Source organism: Pygoscelis adeliae, unplaced genomic scaffold, assembly GCF_000699105.1.
Source record: "Pygoscelis adeliae isolate BGI_AS28 unplaced genomic scaffold, ASM69910v1 Scaffold34, whole genome shotgun sequence".
Taxonomy (NCBI): Eukaryota; Metazoa; Chordata; class Aves; order Sphenisciformes; family Spheniscidae; genus Pygoscelis; species Pygoscelis adeliae.
This window is the reverse complement of record NW_008824658.1, coordinates 667,010-682,609: the sequence shown is the minus strand read 5'-3', so window position 1 is coordinate 682,609 and position 15,600 is coordinate 667,010. Positions and strand designations below refer to the sequence as shown.

At 41.0% G+C, this 15,600-nt stretch overlaps 1 protein-coding gene across 1 annotated transcript in view; it reads left to right on the top strand.

Moving 5' to 3' along the window:
• The first annotated feature begins 2,247 nt into the window (after positions 1–2,247).
• GALNT10 (polypeptide N-acetylgalactosaminyltransferase 10) overlaps positions 2,248–15,600 on the top strand; it is a 43,146-nt gene continuing 29,793 nt past the window's right edge. The window contains exons 1-4 of the mRNA XM_009322737.1: positions 2,248–2,286; positions 2,338–2,437; positions 3,290–3,428; positions 7,560–7,726. Of these exons, the coding sequence (XP_009321012.1) occupies positions 2,248–2,286; positions 2,338–2,437; positions 3,290–3,428; positions 7,560–7,726 (445 nt within the window). The remainder of the gene's footprint in view (positions 2,287–2,337; positions 2,438–3,289; positions 3,429–7,559; positions 7,727–15,600) is intronic.

The following is a 15,600-nucleotide window of genomic DNA, read 5'->3' as shown; positions in this document are numbered from 1 at the left end:
CAAGTCTTCAACACGTGCAGTCAGAGGTAGACTGAAGACATTGGGTTGCTGGTGGCGATCTTCATTTTATGTCGTGATAGGTGCAGAGTGAAATTCAGGAAGGTACACTACCAGTTTCTGTATTTGAACAGAAGTAAGGATTTAGAAGAGTAGAGATCATGTGCTAAAGGGACAGTAATTGACAACATAAAAATGAGCTATTGCTTTTGATTCCTATAACTTCAGCAGAGTGGAAAATAAAAGAACAGATAATGAAGAAGAAAATTAAGAAATTATGGGGTATATGAAAGAAATCAAGTACACCATCTAAATATAGCTCTACTGGGATTTTTCTTAAAGTGGTCACGTTTCTTCTGGGTGTAACTGTCCTTTCCTGCTAACCATCCTTTTCTGGCAGTCATCTGGTTTTCACCACTGTTAATCACATCCCGTAGTGTGGTCCTGCTATTCCCATGCCGCCCTGAGAGTTCCTTTCCCTCCATCTTCCTGCATCATAAGTATTTTTCAGAGAATATCCTTGTTAGCTCCAGGTGGCACAAGCGGAAGTTCCTTAATACTTGTTCACATTGTGAACTAGCAGTGTGACTGACTTCTTGTCCATCCTGAGTGCCCATCAGCTCTCCTTCAGTGAAAATAAATTGCAGGGAGCAGGAAGGGGAATGCTCTGAGTATTGATGTTAGTTAATTGAAATGTGTAACTGAGTGGTTTCATGGATGAAACTTAACTTCTGCCACGTATGTTACCATCTGCAAAATGTCAAGAAGCTGAGTGTAAATAATTTTATGATCCGTGATTGAAAGGATCTAGACTGATTTAAAATCTCTTACGTGGGGAAAAAAAAAGTTCTAATAGTTCACAGGCCAGCTTTTAATCAGATTGAGCTTTATTACTTTTAGACCACTGGTTTATTACCCTTTGTCATGGTAATACAACCAGCACAACTCAAGGTTTTCATGCAGTTCCTTTGCTAAGGGTTACCACCCGTAACAGAGCAGGTGGAGCAGAGCATGTACCTATGTTCAGCCACTCTAGTTCAATTTGACATCTTAGCTGAAACCTGTCTTCACTGATGAGCTGTGAGCTAGGGCTCCCTGCCTGCTGACTGTTGAAGAAGAGGAGTGATGCAATGGGGATAATCTGCGAAACCTTCGCAGCAAGGTTGACCAGAGCTCATCTGTCAGACTGCAGTGAGGTGAACTGCATCAGGCTGAAGTCTAGTGCCTTGGAATAACAAGTATAATGTCCAGATGTCCTATTTTCCCAAGACAAATCTAGGCATGAAAATGAAGAGTTTGTGATTTAACCAGTCAGGCAAATGACGTCTGTGTCCCAGATGCCAAAGATGCCTGATAACGCTGCAAGGTTACTATGCCAACCGTTGCTTTTTGGTGGTTGTTTGGTTTGATTGACCCATTAGTGAGACTTTAAATCTCTTGCCCTCCAAGGAGGGAAGCTTTTTTTTTCTTTCTAGGAAGTTCTAGCCTGTGGAGTTCTCTCTGCAGGTCATGAGGAATTAAAAGGGAAAAACCTTTAAGTTCTTTGTGTAACTACTTCTGCAGTAATGATGCTACAAATGACTTGCATTTATACTCTACCAGCATATTACAACGTAATTGAAAACTCATTCTCAGAGAAGATGTTGTCGACCCTAAAACCTACTTAAATGTATTTTATATATATATATTTCCCTTGGATTTTGGGGATGTCAGTGTTTGAGATGTATCATGGTTTTCTTTCCACACGCTATAGTCTCTTTGATCCTGAATTCACCCCATGTTTCATTTGCTAACTTGTTCCCAGAGTACCCATTGCTTTTGAATTTCAGGACAACATCATGAAAAGAGGAGCTCTAATTGGGTTCAGTGCAGGCTCATGCCTTGTGTAAAATTTGCTTTTAAGTTGAGCAGCAAGAGTCTTAATAAATGACCTTTTAAATCTTATTTTGATTTTATTCAGGTACAGTAGTGTGCTCATTAATAATGATCCTGCAATAGGTCTCCCATTACAGCTTTATTGTTAATTAAATAGGATGTAAGATGTATTGGATGTTTTCAAAATGAAAATGGGAGTTTTTAATAGATTCCCTGATTAAGAATACTGGTCTGCATACATGATGGTGCCCTGAAAAAAAAAATCACTTAACAGCTATAGATAATGTACTGTTCTGAGGCAAGCAAAGCTTGTTTCCTCCCTCACCCCTTTCAGTGTAAAAACTACTTGCTTGTGATGGTCTTACCTTAAGGAAGATGTTTAATCTCCTCTTACAGGAAGGAGAGGCTGTTAAGGTAAGATTTCACATGTTGTGTATTTAATATATCCAATCTTTTGTTTAAAAGGCATACGTGAGGCAAAAGAAAGACCCTTACTTTGGTGATGGACAAAGGAAAAAGGACTGGCATAACAAAGAAGCTATAAGGAGGGACTCTGAGCGTGTAGGTATGTAAGATTACTATAAAAATGTTTTAATACAGACTGTAATTTAGTTTGATTTTATTTGGTAGGCTGAGTGCAGAACAGCATGTTCAACTTCAGGGTCAAGATGATGTTCTTGACATGATGCAACAGTTACTGTGTGTTAATCCCAGTTAAAGCCTTTTCCCCCAACTCCACAATAACCATTTTGAGGTAAAAATATGTTGGTAACATCTTGGTATTTTTAGGATAGGTGCAGTATTGTTTTTTTAAAAACTTATCAAAAAATGTGTGCCTGTACCTCTCCCAAAAATGGGAGATCCAGAAAGAAAGAAGAGGGATAAGAAAAATGTTCTAGATTATAACATTCATGAAAGTTTTATTCCAGAGTTCTGGGTTTTGTCTTGTGTTGCATAAAAGGGCCCGTTTTGAACGTCACAGCTTTACACTGGTGTGTCTGCAAGGGCTCTGCCTTCTCTGTGCGAGAGCTCAGGTTGTTAAATATACATATCCATCTGTGCTGAAAAAAGCAACAGTGATGAGGTATTCAAACCATATGTATTCTTCCTGCAGTGAAACAAAAAACATTCTGTAGATCCTCCACAGCATTGCCACAGCCCCTTCATCTGTTTCTGATGTTGGAAGGAAGACTTTTAACTTCTAATATTTGCACAGCTGAGTGGTTTGTAGCAAAACTGCTTATCAAATAAAATTGTTAGGTTGACATGGTTGACCCAGTGCTAAATATGACACATAGCACAAAACTAACAAGGGGCTATAAGATGACTGCTCTTCTTTTGATATATGGATTAGTTTCTGGCCAGTTAAGCACCAATTAGTAGTAATGATGCATGTTTACTTTCTGTCTATCCATAGGAAATGGAGAACAGGGAAAACCTTACCCAATGACTGATGCAGAGCGAGTGGACCAGGCATACAGGGAAAATGGCTTTAATATCTTTGTGAGTGATAAAATTTCTCTGAATCGTTCCCTTCCAGACATCAGACATCCAAAGTGAGTATATAGTTTGCATTTCTATGAGTGAAAGTTTTTACAAGCCCTAAATTACCACATCTGCAGGAATATGCTCTTTTTTTATTATGGACTCTTGTACCTTTGTTCATCAAATACAATCCTCTCACAGCTGGGTCCTGCTGTCTCCTTAATAAAGGACAGTGTATAGTAATTGCAATGGGAAATAGAGGAGACCAAATCTGGGGAAAAAAAATCCCCTTTTGATTCCAAAAGACTTAAAATTACCAAAAGCTTGCAACCCTGCATAGAGGAGATCTTGAACTTAACCCAGAAGTGGCTGCTTCCTTCACCTCTCGCAACTTGACAGTTCAGTTCCTGAGCCCACTGACATAGCCAACAACTTCTAGCAACTAATAAGGTGGAGCTATTTCTTTCTGTAGTGGAAACTGGTGTAAATGTCTGACTCAGCTGACAAGTGCCCTTAGTGAGGTGATGACTTTGTCACTAAAAACTCTGTCCAGTTCTTACGTTGGCCACTAGCTGGAAATGACCACAAAATGCTCAGGAGTGGAACAAGATTTCAGTAGCTCCACTCAACTATGTATGAAGAGTTTTATCAGAAATGCTTCTGATTTATGGATTAGTTTTTTAGACATCTTCCTCATAAAAACCTCATCAGGATTTACGAGTAGAAACTAGTTCCAATTGAATGCTGGCTTTTGAGTTCATCTATTTTTGGACATTATCTCTTAGGATGGTGTCAAACTGGATTTTGTGCAAGCCAGGAGTTTTTCATTAGCAAAAGTGCTTCAGTTAGGACTTAACCCTTGTTTACACAAAGCTGAGAGGTTTTTAAATACTGTTTGTGTGGTTCTTAATCTGAAAGCGTTGCTAGACACTTGAATGGAAGCTTGTTTTGTGTAAAGCCGCTTTTATCACAATTTAGTGAATCCGAATTCACCATCTACTTTATTCATGAGATACAATTTCCAGAAGTCAGGTTTTATAATTTGTTAGCTGCACATATGAGAGATTACCTCTTCAGCTGTCACAGCAACCTAATCAAATACACTGGCTTGACACCCTTTCTCAATATATTCTCATAAACCAGAGTAGTGAGTATAGCTCCACAAATATTTTAGGCATGCAGCTGAAATGTTTAAACATAGAGATAAATCAGGTAACTGAAGATGCTTGTTGATCGGCCCATACTCAAATTCTAGGAAATACAGTTTGAGTTTGCTAACCTAAATTATACCTGACCTCCATTTACAGGGGCTGCCATGGGCTCTGAGAATTTAAACATCAGACAATGCCAGTATTTTCTCATCTGAGGATTTAATATTTTACCTCATATTCCCCATTGTTTCCCAAAGTTGCTGACTCCTCGTTGCTAATTCTGCTACTTAAACTTTTTTAAAATGTGAAACTTCTAACTCCAGTCCCCAGTTAAAATTAATAAGTGAAGTGTCTGGGTCACCAACAGCTTAAGCTGTGATTAATGATGCTGCTGCAGCTGGTTTACTTATTGCTTGACACATCTTTTCCCCCAATGTAGCAAGTTATAATTGTGGAGATCTCAAGGAGAGGACAAACAGTGTGTATAATGGATGCTAGGATTAGCTGGGCAGGGAGTGGGGTTATGTATAATGGAGATTTGCAGTAAAGGAATTCATGACTGAAAAGGTCTGTTGTGTATTCCCGGTGCCCATTAAAAAAGATATACTTGAAATGGTATGGTTTGTGTTATTTGGGAGGTTGATGAGGGCAATTTATAACGAAGTTAGGCTGAGACGAAATCCATAAAGAGCATTCTAGAAAGAAGGGAGCTGTGTTTTAGAGCACTTACTTTACCTAGCCTTTTACGTACAGTCAGATAGAATAGAGAGACTTGTCGTCTGGAGACATGCCCGCAGACAGCGGGGAGTGTAAGGAGAAGGTGAACTGGGGAAAAATGCGGCATCTGTCCTGTCCTAAGCTTTGGGGCCACAGTTGGGATTCTCCCCCACAGCTGGTCTGGGTTGGGAAGGACAAAGAAGCAGCCAACGTGTTTGCTCACTTCTGAGATGGTTTGTGTGGACCTTTATATACCAAATAGCGTGTCACCTCTGCTTTCTGTTAATCATGGGAATCGAGGGGCTGGGGGAGGGCATGTACTGGCTCTACCTGGTGCACACATACAATTGTTTATTTCAACAGTCGTGTCTTCCGCTGCTAACATTTCCTTTAAGTGCTTCTGGGGTTTTTAATATTAAATACAAATTTTGTGGGTCTTGTAAAGCAATTGTAGATGTGGTAGCTGGAGGGAAACAATTTCTATCCATGCTTAATGGTTAAACTTAATAGCTAAAGTTTCCTACTTGTTAAAGTTAGTCAGAAAATAAGAATTCCAGTTTAAGAAGTTAGAAGAGATTTGGGGGCTCTTGTTTCATATTGGAACAGAATTATAGCTAGTAGCTATCTCAGAAGAAGGTTAAGATTGCAGTGCCAAGGGCTGGATGAAAGCAGTCCATGCAGCTTTATTTTGCATCTTGCATCTGTGCATTGCAGCCATAGCCTGCAAGCTCTTGGCAGCACCCCAAGACAATTCATTAGACACAGAATAAGCTACTGTCCTTTCACACAGGCACCAGAGTAACTTCCTGAAACCACAGATTTATTGTACTTGTATAACATAGGTGGATCCTTCTCCTTTCCCTGGGAAAGGTACCAGGAAAAAGCTGCCACTGCCAGAGCCGCTTTCGTTCCCATCTGCCCTTCTGGGGAACAGGAAGGGAATTACTGCGTGCGTGCAGGCACTGCATTGTGCACGTAGTGATAGTCTGGCAGGAGAGAGTCTGCAAATCAGCTCTGGTGCAGGCTATGCAAGAGGTCCAGTGTTGTGGCAGGGCAGGGAGCAGAGTATGACCTCCCTCCCCTGCTAGTGGAAAGAGGGCAGCCTGCCCTGCTGGCAATGTCATTAATATGTTCTAAAAATCTCTATTCACATAGCCACCTCTGTTTCACACTGGACACATGGGGTTCTAGGAATGTAATAGATTTTTGTCCCCTAGGGAACAGCTACTGGGTTTTTTTAACTACAGTTGTTCGCTGTATGGCCTTAGATGTTACCTGTTTAACAAGGTTCAAACTCCACTTAGGGCCACACCTGCAGGAAAATAAACACTGCACTTACTGCTGCAGTTTGAATTTTCTTCATGAAGCTACCCTGAAAATGCACTCACAAGGCAAGAAAGCATTACCCCTATTTCAAAATTAAGATGATTAATGCTGTGGGGAAATACCCCCAAATTCAAGGGGTCCATATGCGGTCTCTGCAGACCTGACTGTCCAGCTTTATCCAAGTTCTGCAGTGCTTTGTCTTCAAAGCCCAGCCGCCTTCACTTCTGTCTGCAGAACTGATCCCAGGGATCAAACTAGACCTGCTGAAAAATGGGGAAGACAAGATCAATTCTTTAGGAAAAGTATGATTTGAATAATTGTCCAGCATGACAAAGGAAGCCTTTGATAGAGGTTGGAGGTTAATCTGTTACTGAGAGGTGTGTTTCTTTATTGGGCAGTTCTTACCATGCAATTATACTGTCTCTTCTGTGTACTGTTCACAATGTCTTGAACTTTTGGGACTGTTTAGGGAAGGTGCTGTCACACAAAATTCTTACTTCCTGCACATTTTGTTTAAAAAATCTGGATGACAATTATACATGTGATTAGAGTGATTTGCTTGTCTGAAAACTGGGAATAAGTGAGCTAAACCAATGTATTGATAATGCCTAGAAGAGATACATTCAACTTCTGAAACAACTTTGTAGAAGTTCTTCTTCCTAGTGATCTTCGAGGTGTAAGGGCAGGGAAAACAAGTATTTTAGAGACTCTTAAGCTATAACTGGAGTTCCCTTTAAAAGCAGCTTCAGCACCTAATAGATCCCTCTGACTTTCTGTGTTGCTAAGTGTCACTGTCCCCACTTCATATGGAATTTTTTTTTTTTTTTTTCTGGGTAGACTAGATCAGGTCAACACTGGCTTGATAAGGCCTGAAAGTTGGTGGGTTTTTTTCAGGCACTTTGCATCAATTTGAGGAGTAAAGAATGAACTAAGTTACTTGGTGGTAATTAATATGGAAGTGCTGGTGTTTTTTGGCACCACCTTTTGACTTACTCTATCTATGTCCAGCTGCAAGAATAAGCTGTACCTGGAGAAGCTTCCGAACACTAGCGTGATAATACCGTTCCATAACGAAGGATGGTCCTCTCTCCTCCGGACAGTACACAGTGTCCTAAACCGCTCCCCTCCTGAGCTGATAGCAGAGATAGTGCTGGTGGATGACTTCAGTGACAGAGGTATGATAATTTGTATGTAACATCTCCACCTATGTTTACCTACCTATGCTTACATACCTAAGGAATCAATGAACTTGCAAATATGTATACAATGACTTGAGGGGTTTTTTTACATGCCAACAGCAGAGTTCAGGTGAACCTTGCTCCAGTACATTTGAAAGGCCAAAAATCTAGCAAAAAACTCATGTTCCATATTCAGTTTGTGCTGGTTTAGCTGCTGATAGCATGGGCTATCCTGCGTTTTGGACAATGTGAATAAACAGGGAAGCTGGTTTTAATAGTCTGCTATTGCCTGTGTAGCCCTTAACATTTAACCCCAGGGTTAAATGTTTGATGCTTGGAATAAAGTAAAAAAAAAAAGCTCACTCATCATGTTCTGCTTTTTTTTTCTTGACACAGAAAATGGTAAAAGAAGCCTCGATAAGAGGTTTCCACCTCGGACTGCTTATGATTTGGCTTACTTTTCTCCTGAATTTTGTGCTCCTGAAAAGTAAATCTGCAACATCCAAAACTTTGACTGCTCTCGCTTGCTGATTTGCTTGCAACTACACTCCTTATTTTGTACTGCATTGCCAGGAGTAATCCCTTGTAACAAGAAAATCCAAAGAGAAAGAAGACTAATGGTTTATGGCTTCTTACATCTGCCTTCTCTTATTAGACTGCTCTTCAGTTTCACAGAAGCCCCACTTTTGATCTTTCTTGTAATCATAGGTTGTTGCACACCAAAGCCTGCCATCTTCCCTCCCGTCATTTGGGATTGGGTGCAAAGACATGTAGTTGCTGGCATAACACATCACCACAAATGGAACAACCACTTGTAGTTGCAGCAGCAATGTGGAGATGTAGTTGCTGAATTTACTTGTTCTGTAGCAGAAAGGCAAGGGGTCTTTTTCTCTGAATCATTTAAATGTTATGTGATATAAATTAAGCTAGAGTTTACTTTGTGTCTTGTTTGCACCCTTGCTGTGGTGGAAAAGGCGATCAACTGAAGGAGGAATGAATGCCTCTATCATGCAGACATTGCATAGCTAGAAAGATCATATGGAAGGTCCTCTGCAGTAGCTGGTGTCTCCTGTGTTGAAGAGGGTACAGTGACTTTAAGGCGTTGTGATCAGATCTAGCAACTCTATTTTCTCCTTTAAAATTGCTAAGACTATTTAGCTTCATCAGCTGCAGAGCTTGAGTCCCGCCACTGAAATTACTCAACGAGGGGAAAAGAGCTCTCTACACAGATACTAAAGGATACACCTCCAAAAATCTGACACATAGGAAGCTCCTAAAATGAGCTTGGAAACAAGCTCGTGAGTATTTAATGTTCTGACCTACACTGACTTTCAAATAAGTGCTATCCAACAGCTATAGTATTTGTTCTAAAGTATGTCTCTAGTTTGCAAGCAAGGCATGCTGGTTTGAACAAATCAATGTTATATGAAATAAGTATTTCCTTAGAGGATTTTCAGACTAAGCTGAGGAGAAAAAAAAAAAACAACCCACCCTCCCAACAAGGTCTCTTTATTGCTACTCAGTCTAGAAGCAAATTAGACAAGCTTATGCTGTAACCACAACTGAATTGTGCAAACAGGTTTCTTTTGAGAGAAGTGGAAGTAATGAAATCTAGTTTCCTGTGGATCTGTTTTCCTTGTTCTCTAGATGTGCCCTTCTGACCAGGTGAAAGAGAGCACTTCTGGCTCTCCCACCCCTGCTCCTTGTCAGTCTGTACACGTGCTGTTCGTCCAGCTCTCTCTTGCTCTGTTCCACCTGCCTCTGATAAGATGCAAGCTCTTCTCCGTTTGTCATCCATCTTTCATACACAGGTTGCAAGAAGCAGCTGAGATTAATTTGTGTGCAGCATCTATTTATAGATGGATATAAAAGACTACTGGTGTTGGACAGTGAGCTAAGTTGTCAAGGGAAGAGAATGACACACAAGCAAAAAGCGTGCTAATAAACTTTTTTTTTCTTCCCCTTAAACCAGTGTTTTCCTGGTAGCTCAGTTGATCTCTGCATGTTGGGAATTACTGGTTAGGATGAAACATTTTTCCTTCACTTCTGTCAGTTCCGTGTCCGCACTGTAGCGTTTCCTACTGGCTGCTGCTCCTTTTCCAGCAGTCAGCGTTCTTCCTTAACCACACTGGGGTTGGCTTCCACATCCCTCCCTGCGTTTAAATAGATCCTTAGTCTTCAGGAGGCTGTTAAGTCCTAAACACGTGACTTTGACTTGAAAGGCTGCTGTTTACAAATTTCTGGTTTTAATATATCCATTTTATGTATTTAAAAAAAAAAACAAACACTTCAACCCAATACCTGCTAACTGATAATTTAACACATCAAACTGAGCTGCATGAAGGAGCGGAGGCTCCAGGAAAACTTTTACTTTGCGCGTTGTATGTTTGAAAAGGGCGCATTCTTGGCTTTGGACTGTTAGGCCACTGCTCTGGTTATCTGTTTCTCATGATTAAATCAGGCAGGTGATAAAAACCCTATGTCTGAGCTGATGATCATCACCACTGTGCCACAGAACCAGTGAGCAGTAAAAAGAATGAGGAGAGATTTCTTGATTTTCTTTGAAAATCATAAATGAGTAGTCCTCTGGATTGTCTGCAAGGTGGAATGCTGTGCTTCTGTTTCAAAAGCTAGTCCCACAAATTTGTAACAGCATCTTTCTTCTAAAACCATAGAATCACTGTTTGGACGTAGTGATAGTAGAGGCCACATATGAGATCAGAGAGGCATAGTATGAACAGTAAATGTCAGCTTCTTCCCCAAAGAGATCAGTAAATAGTCATCATAAACTCCAGTGAAAAGCAAAAGATGAAAAGGATAATCGCTCAATAAAAATCTATTAATTTTTTTTTTATCGAGAGGTTACCCTGACAAGACAAAATATCAGATATACTCTGCTATACCTCATGATGGCCTTTCACTTGAGGGTTGTCTAAACAGACCTCTAGCACTTTAATAACTCTTTAAAAAGACTAACCTTCAAGAACTTGGCTTTCCCTAGCAAGGAGACTATATCCCTCTTGCTAGCATTTCTTCTGTACTGGCTTGTGTGGGGGTTAAGCATACTGGGCTTTGCCAAGCTGTCATTGAGGTTCTGTTAGCGTTGCGCTCCCGTTCTGCTGTTGCATTGGTTTCTGTAGGTGGTGATGTTAGTGCCAATCCATCAGCCTCTTTCATCCATGTGTCTCATACACAGAAATCTTTGCTTCACATGAAGTAAAGAGGACTTTGCTAATAGAAACAGTAAGTATGGAAACTGGGCTACTGCACACATCAGTGTTTTTTCTGACATGTTACTTTCGTATGTTTTTCATCTGTTTTTAAGCTTGGCAGTAAAGAATTTTTGGTGTGACTACAAAGAGGGTTGAGAAGTTGGCTAACAGTGATAGGAGAATAAAGACAGATTTCTGAGTTAGCTGGTGGCTGCTGTGGTCTGCAGCATACCTGAGAGGCAGCTGTGCTCCTTTGCATTATTGGAGCTTTTGGACAGATGAATCATCATCTGGAAGTGTCAACAGCCATTTATTTCTTAATTTGTTTGAGAGAGACAGTTCTGTGACCTTTAGCAATAAACATTTTTCAACCAAAAAAGGCTGTCCTGATGACAGCAAATCTTAACAACGAGCAGCAAAAGCTTTAAGAGTCATGTTTTTGAAATGTTTCCTTTGCGGTGTATTTGAAAAATTGAAATGTGGAACAACTTGCTGTCTGGAATTTTTTTTTTGCATGCCTCTAGTATAATGCAAATGATCAAAATCTAGCCTCACTTCAAACAAACTTAGTGCTGGGTTCTACATCAGCCACAGTGCTCTGGGAAAGGCTACCTGTTGGTGGGATCAGTCTTGAGCTCTGGTCCATGTTGTCACCTCCAGCAGCTGTCTTTGCTGACACTTGAATCTTTCTTTGTGGGAATTCCCTTGTTAGGTTGAGTTAGCTTAAAAGAAGCTGCTTTCCAGCGTGTGCCATTCGTCACAACAGAGTAAATATTGTGGGGCTATTTTCTCTAACAGTAGTCTCTAGTATCAACGTAGCACTCCCAGTAAGACTATGATAGCATACGCTTTTTTCCCCACAAACTTAGTTGGGATGTCTGTGATATAAGGACTTTCTTCACCTGACCATAAGCATTTCAAAACAGTTGCAGGGATTTAATGTGCGGAAGAATATAGGTTATATTGAAAAGGGAAGTACCCATTCAGCAGACTTGGAGAATAAGAACTAACCTGCCCGGTGTTGTGTGCCTCTTCCTGCATGCTACTGAGAACTGCATGCTAAAGACCCACAGATTGACCTCCTCGGATTAACCTCAGCTATTTCAGGGTGGTCCAGAATAATGCCTACTGTTCTGGATGAGCGGAAATCAGAATGCAATACATGAGAATTACGACTTTAGAATTCCTGATCATAAAAATGCTTAGCTGTGGCAGTCCTGTGTGGATTTGTGGCTTCACTTTTAATTTCTATAGCTATTCTTTAGTTCTGATCTCAGTTAAATTAAGTCTTTTCATATGCTGGCTTGCAGGGTACTAATTATATCCCTCTGAGCTGCTTGTTACAGAATGGCCCTAAGTAAACTAAAATGCTTTTTTCATGTATATCAGTTTTCTCCTGGGGACTGTCAGATGTGAAATTTGTTTGCTTTTTGATTATTTAATTGCAATGCTGCTGAGTGGTAAGTGGGTTCCATTATATCATAGAAATGGGAGGAGGGGAAGAGAAGTTGAAATGCAGGTCAGTTTGTAACACTGCAGGTTTTTGTATCTGCTCTGATGGCGTTTTATTATTGATAGCAGGAAATGAATAACAGGCAGGCAGCTCATGATTCTTGAGGGTCTGCTTCAGTCCCTAGACCTACAATCTGAATCTGGCTGTGGTTGTGAGAAATCAAGCCGTTCATCTCTAGTGTCTGCCTTCTACTAAAGGGATTGTTGGTCTCCATCTAATTCTTGTAGCTTGTAGACACTTCTGCTGTATAAGCTATCTCTAAGTTTGCATGAACAAACATAAAGCTGTCCTTTGTCTCTCACTAGGTAAATGAACAGCCTTAAGCTGAAGGAACAGAGGGCAGAGAATGGCACATTTTCTCTTTGCAGGATGCTTGTCTAAATGTTCTTTGCTTTTGACCTGATACCTATTTGGTAGCTCTGTACAGTGGTGGAATATCAAGTATATACTACTACTGGGTGAAAGGCAGAAGTCAAATTCTCCTCTCTTCTGTCTGTTTTGGAGAAGAGAGCTCTTTCAGGTGGAGGCTGGCCTGGAACACGTACAGAATCACAAATAGTTGAGTTGGAAAGGATGTCTGGAGATTATCTAACCCAACCCCTCTGCTCAGCTACAACAGGTTTCTCAAGATCTTATTCACTGAAGTTTTGAAAATCTCCGAGGATGGAGATGCCATAATGTCTCTGGGGAACCTGTTCTGCTGTTCAGTCACTCTTACAGTGACTTAGTTTAAAAAAAAAACAAAAAACTTATGTTGAAGCAGTATTTCCTGTACTTCAATTTGTGCCCAAGGAATCCCAGGTCCCCTTCTGCAAAGCTCCTTTCCAGCTGCTGGGTCCCCAGTCAGTACAGGTGCATGGGGTTACTCCTCCCCGAGTGCAGGAATTTGCACTTCCCTTTGTTGAACTTCATGAGGTTCCTTTTGGCTCATTTCTCTTGCCTGTCAAAGTCCCTCTGAGTGGCACGTCAGCCATGCCTCCCAGGCTTGTATCATCTGCAAACCTTCTGAGGATACACTCAGTCCCATCATCCAGGTCTTGAATGAAGATGTGCAATGGTATTAGCCCTGATATTGGCCCTTGGGGTGCACAGCTAGTGACAGTCCAGGCCTCCAGCTCGGCTTTGTGCTGCTGATTACAACCCTTAGAGCTCAGCTAGTTTTCTGTCCACCTCACTGTCTGCTTATCTAGCCCAGATTTTATCAGCTTGTCCATGAGGACGTTATGGGGAGGCAGTATTGAAAGTCAAGATGCCTTTTATAGGTAAGAAAAACTTAAGAATGAGGGAATCCAAATGTATCAGAAGAGTAGACCTAACAAAATGGGTTGCACAAGCATCCTGTCTGCCCCAATGCCCTGGTTCCCTTGTCGAGTCACCAAAAGGTGTAACTCTCTAGGGAACACTCATACGTCTAAAACTTAAACTAATTTTTTGCATTTGTTTGTTTATCTGGAACAAACGGGTAGGGTTTTTACCTTTTCACCCTTTGCAGCAATCGAAATTTTAAATTATTCAAGACATTGTAAACTTACTGTGTGATAGAAGGCTGTGACTTAATTGCTGAATGTCTTTTAAAAGAACCATCTTGCCGTGTACTTGGGGCTAACTGTGTGCAGAGAGGAAAATGTACACGCCATACAGGTGGTTCAGAAGTATTTTGAGTATATCTTACTTTATGGCTTAGCTTGACAGAAATCAGTGATTGTGGCTAAGTGCTTAAATTTAATATAAAAGTCACGTTTCAGCATTCAGTTATTTGCATATTGCCTGACAGCCTGTTCTTACTCATTTTAAGACTACTTTTCTATAAGTGACAGTGTTTTAGAACAAGTGTTGTCCCTTGTTGAAGAATGAGAACTGCAGCATCAGTCGTCTCTAAAACATGCGTTGTATGCAAAGCACTATGTTGATACAGTAATAAAGTTGAATGTGGCAGCACTGAAAATGCTGCAGTCTCCAAACATCAGGATTGATGTTCAGCCAGCTGAACATGAGCCGGCAGTGTGCCCAGGCGGCCAAGAAGGCCAATGGCATCCTGGCCTGTATCAGAAATAGTGTGGCCAGCAGGAGTAGGGAAGTGATCGTGCCCCTGTACTCAGCACTGGTGAGGCCGCACCTCGAATACTGTGTTCAGTTTTGGGCCCCTCACCACAAGAAGGACGTTGAGGTGTTAGAGCATGTCCAGAGAAGGGCAACGAAGCTGGTGAAGGGTCTGGAGAACAAGTCTTATGAGGAGCGGCTGAGGGAGCTGGGGTTGTTTAGCCTGGAGAAAAGGAGGCTGAGGGGGGACCTCATCGCTCTCTACAACTACCTGAAAGGAGGCTGTAGCGAGGTGGGGGTTGGTCTCTTCTCCCAAGTAACAAGCAATAGGACGAGAGGAAATGGCCTCAAGTTGCGCCAGGGAAGTTTTAGATTGGACGTGAGGAAAAATGTCTTTACTGAAAGAGTGGTTAAACATTGGAACAGGCTGCCCAGGGAAGTGGGTGAGTCACCATCCCTGGAGGGATTTAAAAGATGGGTAGATGAGGCGCTTAGGGACATGGTTTAGTGGGCATGGTGGTGTTGGGTTGATGGTTGGACTCAATGATCTTAGAGGGCTTTTCCAACCTTAATGATTCTATGATTCTGGAAGGTTTAACCCAGCTGGGCTGTCTGCCTTACGGCATTGTGTGCCTGTACAGTGGCAATACATGAAGACTTAACATCCTTCTTACAGTAACCAGTCAAAATCTGCACCTGTGACTGGGAGGCAGTAACAGTTTGAGCTGAAGTACCTGAATACATTTAACCCAGTATGACAATGACATTTGCAAAGTCAACCTTCTGGCTTTTAGATTAAACACGGTATATTTTAGGATGTGGTTATCCAAAAGACACATATACTTGGCTATATTTGATTTTGAGGAGAAAATTTTGTTATAAGCAAGGTGTATGGGATCTTGTTTTCCCTTGGGGCGTCGTTAGGGAGGTTCTGGATTTAAGCTTCATCTTTCTTCCAAGACTACCCTGTTTCCTTGAGTCTTATTTTAATTTGTGAAAATTATATCTGTTTGAGTCCTGAAAATATGTATTTGTTCAGCCATTTTTAAATTTTTCTTATTCTTTCCCCAGTTTTACTCACTTTTTTCTTAGTTGTGTGTTTTCAG